The sequence below is a fragment of the Octopus sinensis genome, linkage group LG3, assembly GCF_006345805.1.
Source record: "Octopus sinensis linkage group LG3, ASM634580v1, whole genome shotgun sequence".
NCBI lineage: Eukaryota > Metazoa > Mollusca > Cephalopoda > Octopoda > Octopodidae > Octopus > Octopus sinensis.
In genome coordinates this window covers 148,322,166-148,336,143 of record NC_042999.1, presented here as the reverse complement: position 1 = coordinate 148,336,143, position 13,978 = coordinate 148,322,166, and the positions used below count along the sequence as shown (strand labels likewise).

Here is a 13,978-nt window from a genome sequence, read left to right as displayed (position 1 = left end):
ACTACCGTTATTTAATGTAAAGTCTTCCTCAAATCACTCTGTAGCTATTTACTCTCTTCCAAGAACATTTTCACTCACTCTATCTCTTACCTTCCTATACGTTTTACTCATGTATCTCTCAGCGTTCATGGACAGTAACAAATATTACTCGCCATCCCCATCGCCATCACATTCTATTGTCTACCTGTCAACACACACACACACACACACATATATTCATATATCTAATATTATATTTTTATTTTTGTTTTTGTTTTTGGTTTTTTACTGTTTCATTTCCCTATTAGTGGTTTTATCTCTAATTTAATTTCTACAGCGTGCACACACACACACACACATGTAGCCCCAGTACACCCGAATGAAATCGGGTTCTCTTCATCAAAATGTGAAAAGGGGTCTACAATTATCATCGCCACAACTTATGTATGTCTTCCTCACTCACTCACTCTTTTTCCTAATGATAATTATCATCGCCACCACCAACACACAATCTGGACAATCTTTCTCTTATAACAAATCATGTTTACATTGCAACGACGTCTGCCACCTCCGCCGTCTCTATTTATTCTGCAAATGACCAGAACTCGGGAAACTTAGTTTAGTGTTCTATGGTCTATGACCAGAACTCGGGAAACTTGGTTGAATGTTCTATGGTCTATGACCAGAACTCGGGAAACTTGCTTGACTGTTCTATGGTCTATGACCAGAAATCGGGAAACTTGGTTGAGTGTTCTATGGTCTATGACCAGAACTTGGGAACTTGGTTGAGTCCTCATCTTATAAAATGTGGCCCCAGTAGACCCAAATTAAATCGGGTTATATTAACCAAAAGGTGAAAAGGGGTATAAATGGGGCTGGAAGGGGATTAAAATTTAAAGGAGCGGGTGTTTAGCAATTCTCTGTTACATCAAGCTAAAAAATTTGCTCCAGCCTTTTAATCGTCAATGTGTTGCCGTCCATGATGAAGAAGTTTTGAATGCTTGCCATCGTGAGTCTACTGTCGTGAGAAAGAATCAAGTCAAAACTTGGTTTTTAGGGATTTTCTTTTACATCAAGTTCAAACTTTTACGCCAGCCGTTGAACTGTCAATACGTTGCTGTCCGTCGTTAAGAAATGCCAGCCATGGTGACTCTACTATCCTCAAATTCTATCCCTTCAAACTTTGGTTTCCAATATTTTATTATTTTTATTCAGCTCGCAAGTTCGTCTGTCCTTTTAAATGTTAGTGTTTTGCTGTCTGTCTTCAAGCAGACCTTTCCTTTGTAACTGCCGGATATTTATGATTGATCTTTCTAAATATTTTATTTCTCAACTTACTCAAGATCTTTTGTTGTTTATAAATGGGAGAGAGATACATAAAGATAGAGAGTAAGAGAAAGCGAGGGAGAGTAAGAGAGTGGGAAAGTGAGAGAGAAAGGAGAAAGAAACAAAGAGGGAGAATCATCATCATCATCATCATCATCATCATCATCATCGTTTAACGTCCGTTTTCCGTGCTAGCACGGGTTGGACAGTTTGACAGGGGTCTGGGAAGCCACCAGCACAGAAGCCAGTCAAGGCGGCGCTGCAATCCGCCACGTTCGGATGGTGCTTTTTACGTGCTGAAAGGAAGCAACAGAAAGTAACAACCACACTCTTACCCGCGCGTAGAGCGGGTCACCTTCAGCTAGTCTCTATATATAAAACTGAAATGCGTTTTTACCGCTTGGTTCGCTTTCAATGCCACTACATCCCGTCCGATTCGCTCCAAAATTTACAGGGACATGTAGAATGAGGTGACGATGCGCGTGGGCTACCTTAGAAATCCATATCTTAAAAGGTGTGGTTGCTAGGGGCCATCTTCCTACCTCACCCTATTTCCTCCAGTACTCTGTCACTCCTCTTCATTTGACAATGCAACTACCGTTATTTAATGTAAAGTCTTCCTCAAATCACTCTGTAGCTATTTACTCTCTTCCAAGAACATTTTCACTCACTCTATCTCTTACCTTCCTATACATTTTACTCATGTATCTATCAGCGTTCATGGACAGTAACAAATATTACATCGCCATCCCCATCGCCATCGCATTCTATTGTCTACCTGTCAACACACACACACACACACACACATACATATATCTAATATTATATTTTTATTTTTATGTTTTTGTTTTTGGTTTTTTACTGTTTCATTTCCCTATTAGTGGTTTTATCTCTAATTTAATTTCTACAGCGTGCACACACACACACACACATGTAGCCCCAGTACACCCAATGAAATCGGGTTCTCTTCATCAAAATGTGAAAAGGGGTCTACAATTATCATCGCCACAACTTATGTATGTCTTCCTCACTCACTCACTCTTTTTCCTAATGATAATTATCATCGCCACCACCAACACACAATCTGGACAATCTTTCTCTTATAACAAATCATGTTTACATTGCAACGACGTCTGCCACCTCCGCCGTCTCTATTTATTCTGCAAATGACCAGAACTCGGGAAACTTAGTTTAGTGTTCTATGGTCTATGACCAGAACTCGGGAAACTTGGTTGAGTGTTCTATGGTCTATGACCAGAACTCGGGAAACTTGCTTGACTGTTCTATGGTCTATGACCAGAAATCGGGAAACTTGGTTGAGTGTTCTATGGTCTATGACCAGAACTTGGGAAACTTGGTTGAGTCCTCATCTTATAAAATGTGGCCCCAGTAGACCCAAATTAAATCGGGTTATATTAACCAAAAGGTGAAAAGGGGTATAAATGGGGCTGGAAGGGGATTAAAATTTAAAGGAGCGGGTGTTTAGCAATTCTCTGTTACATCAAGCTAAAAAATTTGCTCCAGCCTTTTAATCGTCAATGTGTTGCCGTCCATGATGAAGAAGTTTTGAATGCTTGCCATCGTGAGTCTACTGTCGTGAGAAAGAATCAAGTCAAAACTTGGTTTTTAGGGATTTTCTTTTACATCAAGTTCAAACTTTTACGCCAGCCGTTGAACTGTCAATACGTTGCTGTCCGTCGTTAAGAAATGCCAGCCATGGTGACTCTACTATCCTCAAATTCTATCCCTTCAAACTTTGGTTTCCAATATTTTATTATTTTTATTCAGCTCGCAAATTCGTCTGTCCCTTTTAAATGTTAGTGTTTTGCTGTCTGTCTTCAAGCAGACCTTTCCTTTGTAACTGCCTGATATTTATGATTGATCTTTCTAAATATTTTATTTCTCAACTTGCTCAAGATCTTTTGTTGTTTATAAATGGGAGAGAGATACATAAAGATAGAGAGTAAGAGAAAGCGAGGGAGAGTCCGAGAGAAAGGAAGAGTAAGAGAGTGGGAAAGTGAGAGAGAGAAAGGAGAAAGAAACAAAGAGGGATCATCATCATCATCATCATCATCATCATCGTTTAACGTCCGTTTTCCGTGCTAGCACGGGTTGGACAGTTTGAGAGGGGTCTGGGAAGCCAGGAGGCTGCACCAGGCTCCAGTCTGATCTGGCAGTGTTTCGACAGGTTGATGCCCTTCCTAACGCCAACCACTCTGTGAGCGTAGTTGGTGCTTTATTCGTGCCGCCTGCACAGGTGCCAGGGGGGCTGGCAGCGGCCACGATCGGTTGGTGCTTTTTACGTGCCACCAGCACAGAAGCCAGTCAAGGCGGCGCTGCAATCCGCCACGTTCGGATGGTGCTTTTTACTTGCTGAAAGGAAGCAACAGAAAGTAACAACCACACTCTTACCCGCGCGTAGAGCGGGTCACCTTCAGCTAGTATATATATATGAAAGAAGGTTTGAAAATGCAATTTTAAAGATGTTTATTCACTTGACTGGTTTCACTCTTTTAGTAAACGATTGTCAAAAGTAAAATTTTGACAATCGTTTACTAAAAGAGTGAAACCAGTCAAGTGAATAAACATCTTTGTATAAGCTTTATTGTGTAAAGTACTAGTTGTCACAAAAGTACATATGTATTTTAATACTTTTGTGACAACTAGTACTTTACACAACAAAGCTTATACAAAGCTTTACATTTCACTTTTGACAATCTTTTTCTAACTGGTTAAGTGAATAAACATCTTTAAAAGTGCATTTCAAACCTTCTTTCATATATATTTCCACTTGTGTGGTACCTTACAACTTCACTTTGTTATATGTGTGTGTGTGTGTGTGTGTGTGTGTGTGTGTGTGTGTGTGTGTGTGTGTGTGTGTGTGTGTGTACGTGCGTGTTGTGTGTGTGTATGGACTGATATATATATATATATATATATATATATATATATAGAGAGAGAGAGAGAGAGAGATAGAGAGACAGATAGTGATGCAGACAAACACAAGTAGATTTGATATATATAACTAAACACACGCACACATATATATAGATACATATAATTAAATATGTTCAGAAAAGCACATATGTACAAGCATACAGATATTTATATATATATATAGACAAAGAGAGATCCCCCAATATATATATATATAATATATATATATATATATAGAGAGAGAGAGAGAGAGAGAGATAGAGAGACAGATAGTGATGCAGACAAACACAAGCAGATTTGATATATATAACTAAACACACGCACACATATATATAGATACATATAATTAAATATGTTCAGAAAAGCACATATGTACAAGCATACAGATATTTATATATATATAGACAAAGAGAGATCCCCCAATATATATATATATATATATATATATATAATCGTCCAACCCATGCTAGCCTGGAAAGTGGACGTTAAACGATGATGATGATGATGATGATATATATATATATATATATATATCATCATCATCATTTAACGTCTGTTCTCCATGCTAGCATGGGTTGGACAATTTTGACTGAGGGCTAGCAACCAGATGGCTGCACCAGGCTCCAGTCTTGATCTGGCAGAGTTTCTACAGCTGGATGCCCTTCCTAACGCCAACCACTCCGAAAGTTTAGTGGATGCTTTTTACGTGCCACCTGCACAGGGGCCAGTCAGGCGGTACTGGTAATGACCTCGCTGGAATCTTTTTACACGTGGCACCGATACAAGTGCCAGTGAAGCGACATTGGTAACGATCACGCTCGAATGGTGCTCTTTTACGTGCCACGGGTATGGAAGCCAGCCGGCTGCTCTGGCAACGATTACAACGGTCACGTTCGGATGGTGTTCTTGGTACCCTACTAGCACAGGCATAAGCGCCAGTAAGGCGACGCTGGTAAGGATCATACTCGAATAGCCGCTCTGTCAACGATCATACTCGTATGGCGCTCTTTGCACCCCGCTAGCACGGATGCCAGTCATCGAATTGATTTCGATTTTGATTTCACTTGCCTCAACAGGTCTTCGCAAGCAAAGTTTGGTGTCCAAAGAAGGAAAAGCTATATATATGAGTGTGTGTGCGTGTGTGTGTATATGTATATATGCACACGTATCTCATATCAATGGGAACAGACACTGCAAGCCTTCCATAACTGAGTGGGAAAAAAATCCAAGGATCGTCAAAGACTCCCTGGAACCAAGATTATTATATTTCTGGTATGAGATTTATATTCCCTGCCTTCATTTCAAACGCTACCTGCTGCAAGTATGGGATTCCTCATTCACTGATTTGATCTGGAAAAGTCCATGCCATCTAAGAGTGGAGTTCCCTACTTGCCAATTTAGTCCGTACAGACCGCCAACTGAATTGGTCTAAGGGAGATAACCCATCCTCATTGACCCGGATTGTTTATTCTTTGTTTACTAATTAAGTGACCGTAACAGATTTCTACCTCCACAGTTTGGAGAAGTATATATCCTTTGCCATTTGTCTGACGAGTTGCCCATAAAGTGAAGGGCTTAATGGACATGAAACTATAGGTCACTCTATTAGGCGGCGAGCTGGCAGAAACATTAGCACGCCGGACGAAATGTTTAGCGGTATTTCGTCTGCCGTTACGTTCTGAGTTCAAATTCCGCCGAGGTCGACACTGCCTTTCATCCTTTCGGGGTCTATAAATTAAGTACCAGTTACGCACTGGAGTCGATGTAATCGACTTAATCCCCTTGTCCTTGTTTGTCCCCTCTATGTTTAGCCCCTTGTGGGCAATAAAGAAATAAGAAACTATTGGTCACTATGACTGGATAGATACTTAACTGCATATAAAATATATATGTATATAGGCATGGCTGTGTGGTAAGAAGCTCGCCTCCTAACCTTATGGTTCCAGGTTCAGTCCCACTGTGCGGCACCTTGGGCAAGTGTCTTCTACTGTAGCCTCAAGCCAACCAAAGTCTTGTAAGTGGATTTGGTAGATTGAAACTAAAAGAAGCCTATCGCATATATAATAGGCGCAGGCGTGGCTGTGTGGTAAGTAGCTTGTTTACCAACCACATGGTTCCGGGTTCAGTCCCACTGCGTGGCACCTTCGGCAAGTGTCTTCTACTATAGCCTTGGGCCGACCAAAGCCTTGTGAGTGGATTTGGTAGACGGAAACTGAAAGAAGCCCGTCGTATATATGTATATATATATATGTGTTTGTGTGTCTGTGTTTGTGGCCCCTGCATTGCTTGACAATCGATGCTGGTGTGTTTATGTCCCCGTTACTTAGCGGTTCGGCAAAAGAGACTGATAGAATAAGTACTGGGCTTACAAAAGAATAAGTCCCGGGGTCGAGTTGCTCGATTAAAGGTGATGCTCCAGCATGGCCGCAGTCAAATGACTGAAACAAGTAAAAGAGTATATATATATATATAAAGAATAAAAAGTTTTGAATTTTACAATAATGCACTATAATACAAACAATGGGCTTCTGGCCACCTACTTCCCCAGATTGCAGTCCCCTTTATTAGGTGTGGGATGCAGTTGTGCAAGAGAGCAACAAAACTCCATATAACACCAAAGATGAACTGATGGCAAAAATTAAGGCAACATTCACCAACAAGGAGACTGTCCAGAAGTATTGCAGGGGTTTCCAAAGTTGTCTGAAGTCTGTGGCTAGAGCCAATGGCGATTTTATTGAATAAATTTACTCTTTAGTATTTCAAGATATTTTTATGTAATTTTGATAAATATATCTTTTAAAATGAGATTACAGTGTTATTTTCCTTTTTGTATAATTTAGGTGACAATTTATTCACCGCACCCTATATATATATGAATACCTACACATACAAGTATATATATTTTGTTTGTTTGTTCCTTCTTGAGCCATGCCTGTCTCATAAGGGCTGGTTTACCGGTTTCTGTGGTGTATAGGTTCCCCACCTGGACAGGACGCTGGTCTGTCGCAGGTGAGTGGCAAGCTGCAGGAGGAAAGAGTGAGAGGAAGTTGTGACGAAAGAGTCAGAAGTTTGCCATTACCTTCTGCCAGAGATGCATGGAGCTTAGGTGTTTCGCTCATAAACACACACATCGCCCAGTCTGAGATTCGAAACCGCGATCCCCTGACCGCGAATCCGCTGCTCTAACCATTAGGCCATGTGCCTCCACACACAAGTATATATGTGTCTGTGTGTGTGGTGTATATTTGTGTAATTATACTTACCAGATACAAAATGCTCACTGCAGATATAGACATACTTGGAGTGTGGTATCCATTGGGTTCCATCTGAATTAATGCGTTGGCATGCTCTGACCCATAGTCTACGTCGTTCTGCTTTCTTCAGCAAGTTGGGCAAACAAAAGAACGATACCTTTTTGTCCTTCATCATGTGGTGATTCAAACAACCTTGAGCACTGCAAGTTTTAGGCATTTTCAGTTACCTCTTGGCTGTTTTTAGTCCTGACCTAGCAGACTTATGTTTGTATATATTCCAGCCATAAAAATTCACTCATTTTTTCCCCCCTAAACATCGTATCTATACAATGTTTAAATATTGTATCTAAATGCACAGCATCCAGCGTGTCCTTTTCTTCTTAAGGTAATAAAGTGAAAATGTGATGAAAATTTGACTCCTATTTTTTATGTAAAAAAAAAAATAGTTAGAACTTCCTGTTCAGCTTTTAGTAACACTTTTTGTTTGCCGAGATCACAGATTTTTTTTTTTAAATAAAAATTTTATACCAGAGTCATAACAAAAACAATTGACAATCCTTACAGGAACTCATTGCCTGAAGCTATAAATGACAATAACATCAGACCACAAACAGCTATCTTCCACTTAAGTTGTCAACTGTTTACAACCTCTTTCAGTTTTATTGTTATTCCCCACCCATTTCCTTTCTCTTCTACTCCTTAGCTGCTGCTGCTACTACTACTACTACTACACTACTACTACTACTACTACTACTACTACTACTACTACTTAGCTTCTTGTTCGTCTTCTTCTTCTGATGATGATGAAGAAAATAAATTGGTGGGCTTGTACACATACATACTGACAAACATCCCAATTTTTTTTGAAATTTCAAGTTTCTTTTTGTAATGTGTGCCTGTATGTGTGTGAGCCCACCAATTTTCTTCTTATTAAATTCCAATATAACTGTAATCTACACCATTTGAAAAGCATTTATGCAACATTTCATTTTAAAAAATCCATTTTTTGGAAAGTTATGAGGAAACAAAAGCAACTCATGTGTATTTTCGAAAACTCCTCTCTCCGCTCTCAGAAAATCTTTTCCACAACAAATTCCAATACAATTAGAATCTCCACCATCTGAAACATATTTGTAGAAAATTTTATTAAAAAATATTCATTTTTCTGAAATCAGAGGAACACTTGTGTAGGTATACTGTCACCTAGATGACTCTCTCTCTCTCTCTCTCTCTCTCTCTCTCGCTCTCTCTCTTTATATATATATATATATATATATATATATATATATATATATATATATATATGTGTGTGTATGTATGTATTGGGTCATCCCATAAATAATGCGAGTTTTTTTTAATACTTTTTTATTTTTCAGAATTAAGATAAACAAAGTTCTTTTTTAATCTATCTAAAATATACTCTCCTTCATTTTCTACAATGCTCTTCCATCTATCTGGTAGACTTGCAAGGACCCTCTTCCAAAATTCACTTGGCCATGATGAAAAATACTCCTCCAGTACTGTTCTGACCTCATCTACAGAATTCATATTTTTTCTGTCCAAACGATTTTGAAGACTGCAGAACAAATGATAATCAGATGAGGCAATGTCTGGTGAATATCGTGAGTGTTCCAGCCTTTGGAATGTCATCCTTGCTGTATGTAGCCAAGCATCATCTTGATGGAAGAACACTCTTTGTCTTGAAACTAGCAATGGTTGTTTTTCTTCTAATGCTAACTTAATCCGCTCAACCTGCTTGCAGTAGATCTTTATTATTTATCATTTGATTTGGATTTAAAAGTTAAAAGTGGACTAAATCTTTCATATCCCACTAAACAGATTACGTGGGTGAAGACCTTCTTTAGCCTGGGGTGCCGGTGTTTCTCCTTTCTCTACCCACTGTTTTCGGCACTTGACATTTTTATAGAGAACCCATTTCTTGTCACCAGTCACTATTCAGTCCAAAAAAAGGTTCATTCGTGAGATGTGATAGCAAAGAAGAGCACACATTCACTCTTTGCATGCGATTAAACTCGGAAAGTTTGTGAGGGACCCATTGACCCAATTTGCTGACTTTTGTGATGGCATGCAAGTGTCAAAGAATCATTGAATGACCAAATCCATGCTTCTCTGCTAGTTCCTCAACAGTTACGATAGGATTTTGTTACACCAGTGTTTGCAGGATGTCCTCATTGAGCTCTACAGATATTCCAGGATGAGGCTCGTCGTCTAGGCTGTAGTTTCCGGCTCAAAATTTCTGGAAACACTGTTGACATTGGCTTATGCTTATTGTCCGATCCCCATATACTGCCTTAATATTCCTCACACTTTCCAGTGCATTGCTGCCTTTATTGAATTCCTAAAGCAAAATATGCTGAATACCCTCCATTGTCACTTCCATTATAGCTTTGAACTACACTCTTTAAAACTTGCACCAAAAATAAGGATAACGTAAAATTATTACCTGCTTTTAGAGCCAGTTGATACAGGTAGTTTATCCCATCCCCCTCCGACTTTTAGTTCAGGCAATTGAAAAAACCACATTATTTATGGGATGACCCTATATATATGTATATGTATTCATACACACAAGTGCGCGTGTGTGTGTGGCGGGGAGCGCGCATATTTTTGTTTGTGTTTCTCTGTTTTGGTTATGTACGAGCTCCACATTCCCTCATTTCCAGTCTTCCATGAAAAACATGGCCAGCTAAGGGGGGAATTCTTACTTGCTTGGAACCCAGTTTGGGCTGGCGACATATAAGGCGGTCTGGCTGCAAAAATCTGTCACAACAAATTCTAACTGACCTATGCAAGCATGGAAACGTGGACGTTGAAACGACGATAACGATGGCGATGATGATGAAGATGACTTTATAAATAAAACTTACTCCCAATGCCTAAGTTTAACCCTAACTTCCTCACATTTTTTAATATTGAATCTTTCTGCAAGCACAAAGAGATCGGCCAGCTTATTTTCCGTTTCGAGATATCCTGTTGTAGCAACAACAGGGCACGAAATGCAAGAGAAATCCCCCACCCCCTAATAAAACACTTTAAACTAAGTCTGCAATGACAGACAGAAAGACGAAGAACGAATAATTGAATGAGTTTCGGTGTTAACTGTCACCACTTTACAGTATTTCAAGTAAAAATGATAAATTTTATGATAAAAAGTGGGAGTACAAATAAAAATGACAAAATATCCAAATAGCTTCTCCAAACGAATGACTGTAACCAACGCATCTAAGCTCAATAATGTATGTACACAGAGGGAAACTCAAATAAATATTTACCCACAGAGATATTATAGAAAGGAAACAGTTACAATATTTGCTCTTTTATAAACAAATGCAACGGTTTATTTAACAGACTGATGGGATCGTTACCTTTTGTCCGGCAGATTTAGAAAATAATTTTTAGTTACAAAAAAATTAATTTCTCGATCTGCCGTTCAAAGGGAAAAGATCCGACTGATGTATTATTCTACCAATTAATTTATTTTGTAGCAGAAAAAAAAAACCCGTCCTTAGTTTTTTTTTTTTTTTGAGAGCAAATTAGCAAGTTTCTTTTCATCCCTAGCAATTTTATAAATACTCCTTTTACATATTACTTAATAACGTGTGTACATATCTTTATGGTGTATACAGATGCATTTGTGTGCGTCGCCTCTCTCACAGAAACCTGCATAGTTGAGTTGAGTTCTTTCAATTTAATATGAAATTAAAAGGCGATAGGGATCTTTTCCTTTTGAACGGCAGATGTCAACACAATTTCTAGTTAACCTAACACTTTTAAACTTCGTATACTGGTGAGGTGATATAAATTTGTCAAGTGATTAAATTGACAGCCATATCAAAGACGATGCATCATAAATCGACATGTTTGTCGAGTTTTAAGGCATCCAAAGTTATTTCCCTTGGATTCCTTTTCGAAACGTCAACGTAAGACATCTTATTGAGTTAAAAAACAACAACTCCAGGCTGCTCTATACACAAAACGAGTACAAGATCTCCAGAGAAGGGTGTACTCGAGTAAGTTACTGATGATACTGATGCATTCTCCAGCATCGTAGGAGGACTATCAAGCAGAAAATACCCAGCAGAAAGCTTTATTGTCTTATACTTTTCTAGTTCAAATCCCACTTAGAACAACTTTGCTTTTCACCCCCCCCCCTGGGTTAATGATAAAATAAAGTACCAATCAAGCACTGGAGTTGCTATAATTGACTAACCTTTCCCCACCAAATTTCTGGTTTTGTGCCTATCGTAGAAATAATTAATTATACACTAAGTTATTGTCTTTCGTTTCCTGTTTACTGCTTGGTGAATTATGCTAGTCGGTATTAAGCGTTTTGGTTACGGAACCTAACAGGATACGAACCATCAATTCTTTTTGGGTTAGTGTGACACTGTCAGCTAGCATAAATGTTTAACATCCCACTTGTAAGCAATGTGTAATTGCGATTACATTTCGTTCCTTCGCTTGACATGGAAGTTGAAATACAACCCAACGTTTGTAACCGATACAAAATGACATCACTAAGCAAGCCAATGAGGAACTGATTAGAAACAACAACCAAGTGTCCCTCAATAAACACCCTACCATCTTAGAAAAAGGACACGCTTTATAACGCAGTTTGAGTTGCTTGAAGCTACATAACAACGACAACTAAAGTTCCTCTTTAGGACCAAATACTTAAGTCCTACTCAGTTTCTTATCCTCCAACAAAGGCCAAGCATTACTCTTAGAGTGCGCATGGCATGAGATCATCCGCTGTTTCACATGAATATTTTTGACCGTATCCAAAAGATGGCGATTCAACTGATAATTGAAAATTCACTCACCATACCCAACTGTGAAAAGTTTCATACATATCTGTATGTCAGACATTTCCATATAAAGTCAGACCATCGCCCTCTAGAACAAATAGACAGAGAAAAACCTCACAAAAGCACCAGCCAGACCGCAAAGGTTACTGTCGAGGCTCCAAAAGTATGACTACCATATCAGATACAAGCCAGGAAAGGACCTGATATTGGCTGATGCTCTTTCCAGACTATCATCACATAATAAACAGGAAATGGACGGACTCAGTGTAAAGGTCCACCACATTGTAAATGTGACAAATACAAAGCTGGAACAAATCAAAGAGGAGGCCAGCAGAGATGATCCAGCTCCTTACTCAGATGGTGATTCAGGGGTGGCCAGAAAAGAGATATCAGGTGCAGCCCCTCATTCGTGAATATTGGGCCATCCATTATGACATATCAGTAGAGAATGAAATCCTGATGGCTGGATCCCGAATAATCATACCCAAATCAATGCAAAAAGAGATTCTTGACAAGATCCACCAAGGGCATCTGGGGATGGGAAAATGCAAACTCCGAGCGAAGTCAGCTGTATGTTTGGTAGGCAGGTACAAAGATGGTTTCTACATGCAAATCTGTCAAAAGTACAGAAACTCGCAACCAAAGGAGGAAATTATATCCAGTGACATCCCAAGAAGGCCATGGCAAGCTATTGGAGTAGATCTGTTCACAGAGAACCAAGAATGGTACTTGATTATGGTCTGCTACAACTCTAAATTCCCATTTGTGAGAAAAGTGAAAGACCTGAGAGCCAAAACAATAACTACAGTGACTCGAGGGCTTCTTGCAAAGCAAGGAATACCAGAACAGATCATATGTGACAATGGAACCCAGTTCACATCTCAGGAATTCAAAAAGCTAGCCAATGAGTATGGCTTCAACATTATAACCTCACTCCACACTACCCCAAAGGTCATGGATTCTTAGAAAGACAGGTGCAGACAGTCAAGAGAATGAACACTAGTTAAATGCCGGGAAACTAAAGAAGACCCACACCTGGCACTTCTGTCCCTACGAGCGACACCACTGAGGACTGACATGAAGTCCCCAGCAGAAATGCTGAATGGCAGGAAATATAAAACCATCCTGTCAACAAAGATCCAAGCTCCTATTGACCAGGAAGAGATAAGGGCAAAGCTAGCAGCCACTCAAGAATAAGGACAGAAATATTACAACAAACATGCACAATACTTACCTGTGATAATTGGAGGACAACATGCGCATACTCAACATCCTATAACCAAAACATGGATCCCAGCACAAGTCGTCAGTAGAGCCGAAACTCCAAGATCATATATTATAGAAACCGAATGAGTGGGAGAAAGAAAGTCTGCCGAATGTTGACCCAACAGAGGGACCAGCTATCCGAATTGACTGTATCTTGGTAGATAAAGCAATTAATGGTATGAAGACAGGTTAAAGCCCTCGACTCATCAAGAATCATCGCAGAGATGCTCAAAATATCTGGCGGTGTCGGCTGTAGCCTAGTCACCCGTATAGTTAACCAGGTGAAACATGAAGGAGTCATACCCAATGACTGGTGTAGCAGCACCATAGTCAACTGCTACAAAAGTAAAGGTGACGCTTTAGATACAAATAATTATAGAGGTATCA

The 13,978-nt window shown here is 39.4% G+C and overlaps 2 protein-coding genes across 2 annotated transcripts in view; one reads left to right on the top strand and one right to left on the bottom strand.

Annotated features, from left to right (window-relative positions):
• LOC115209375 overlaps positions 1-8,128 on the bottom strand; it is an 11,097-nt gene extending 2,969 nt beyond the window's left edge. The window contains exon 1 of the mRNA XM_029777754.2: positions 7,506-8,128. Coding sequence (XP_029633614.1) covers positions 7,506-7,713 — 208 coding nt within the window. The 5' untranslated portion in view covers positions 7,714-8,128. The remainder of the gene's footprint in view (positions 1-7,505) is intronic.
• A 4,533-nt stretch (positions 8,129-12,661) lies between these two features.
• LOC115209559 (uncharacterized protein K02A2.6-like) lies at positions 12,662-13,291 on the top strand. The gene has a single exon (XM_029777993.1). The coding sequence runs from the start codon at positions 12,662-12,664 to the stop codon at positions 13,289-13,291; it is 630 nt and encodes a 209-aa protein (XP_029633853.1).
• The last annotated feature ends 687 nt before the right edge of the window (positions 13,292-13,978 follow it).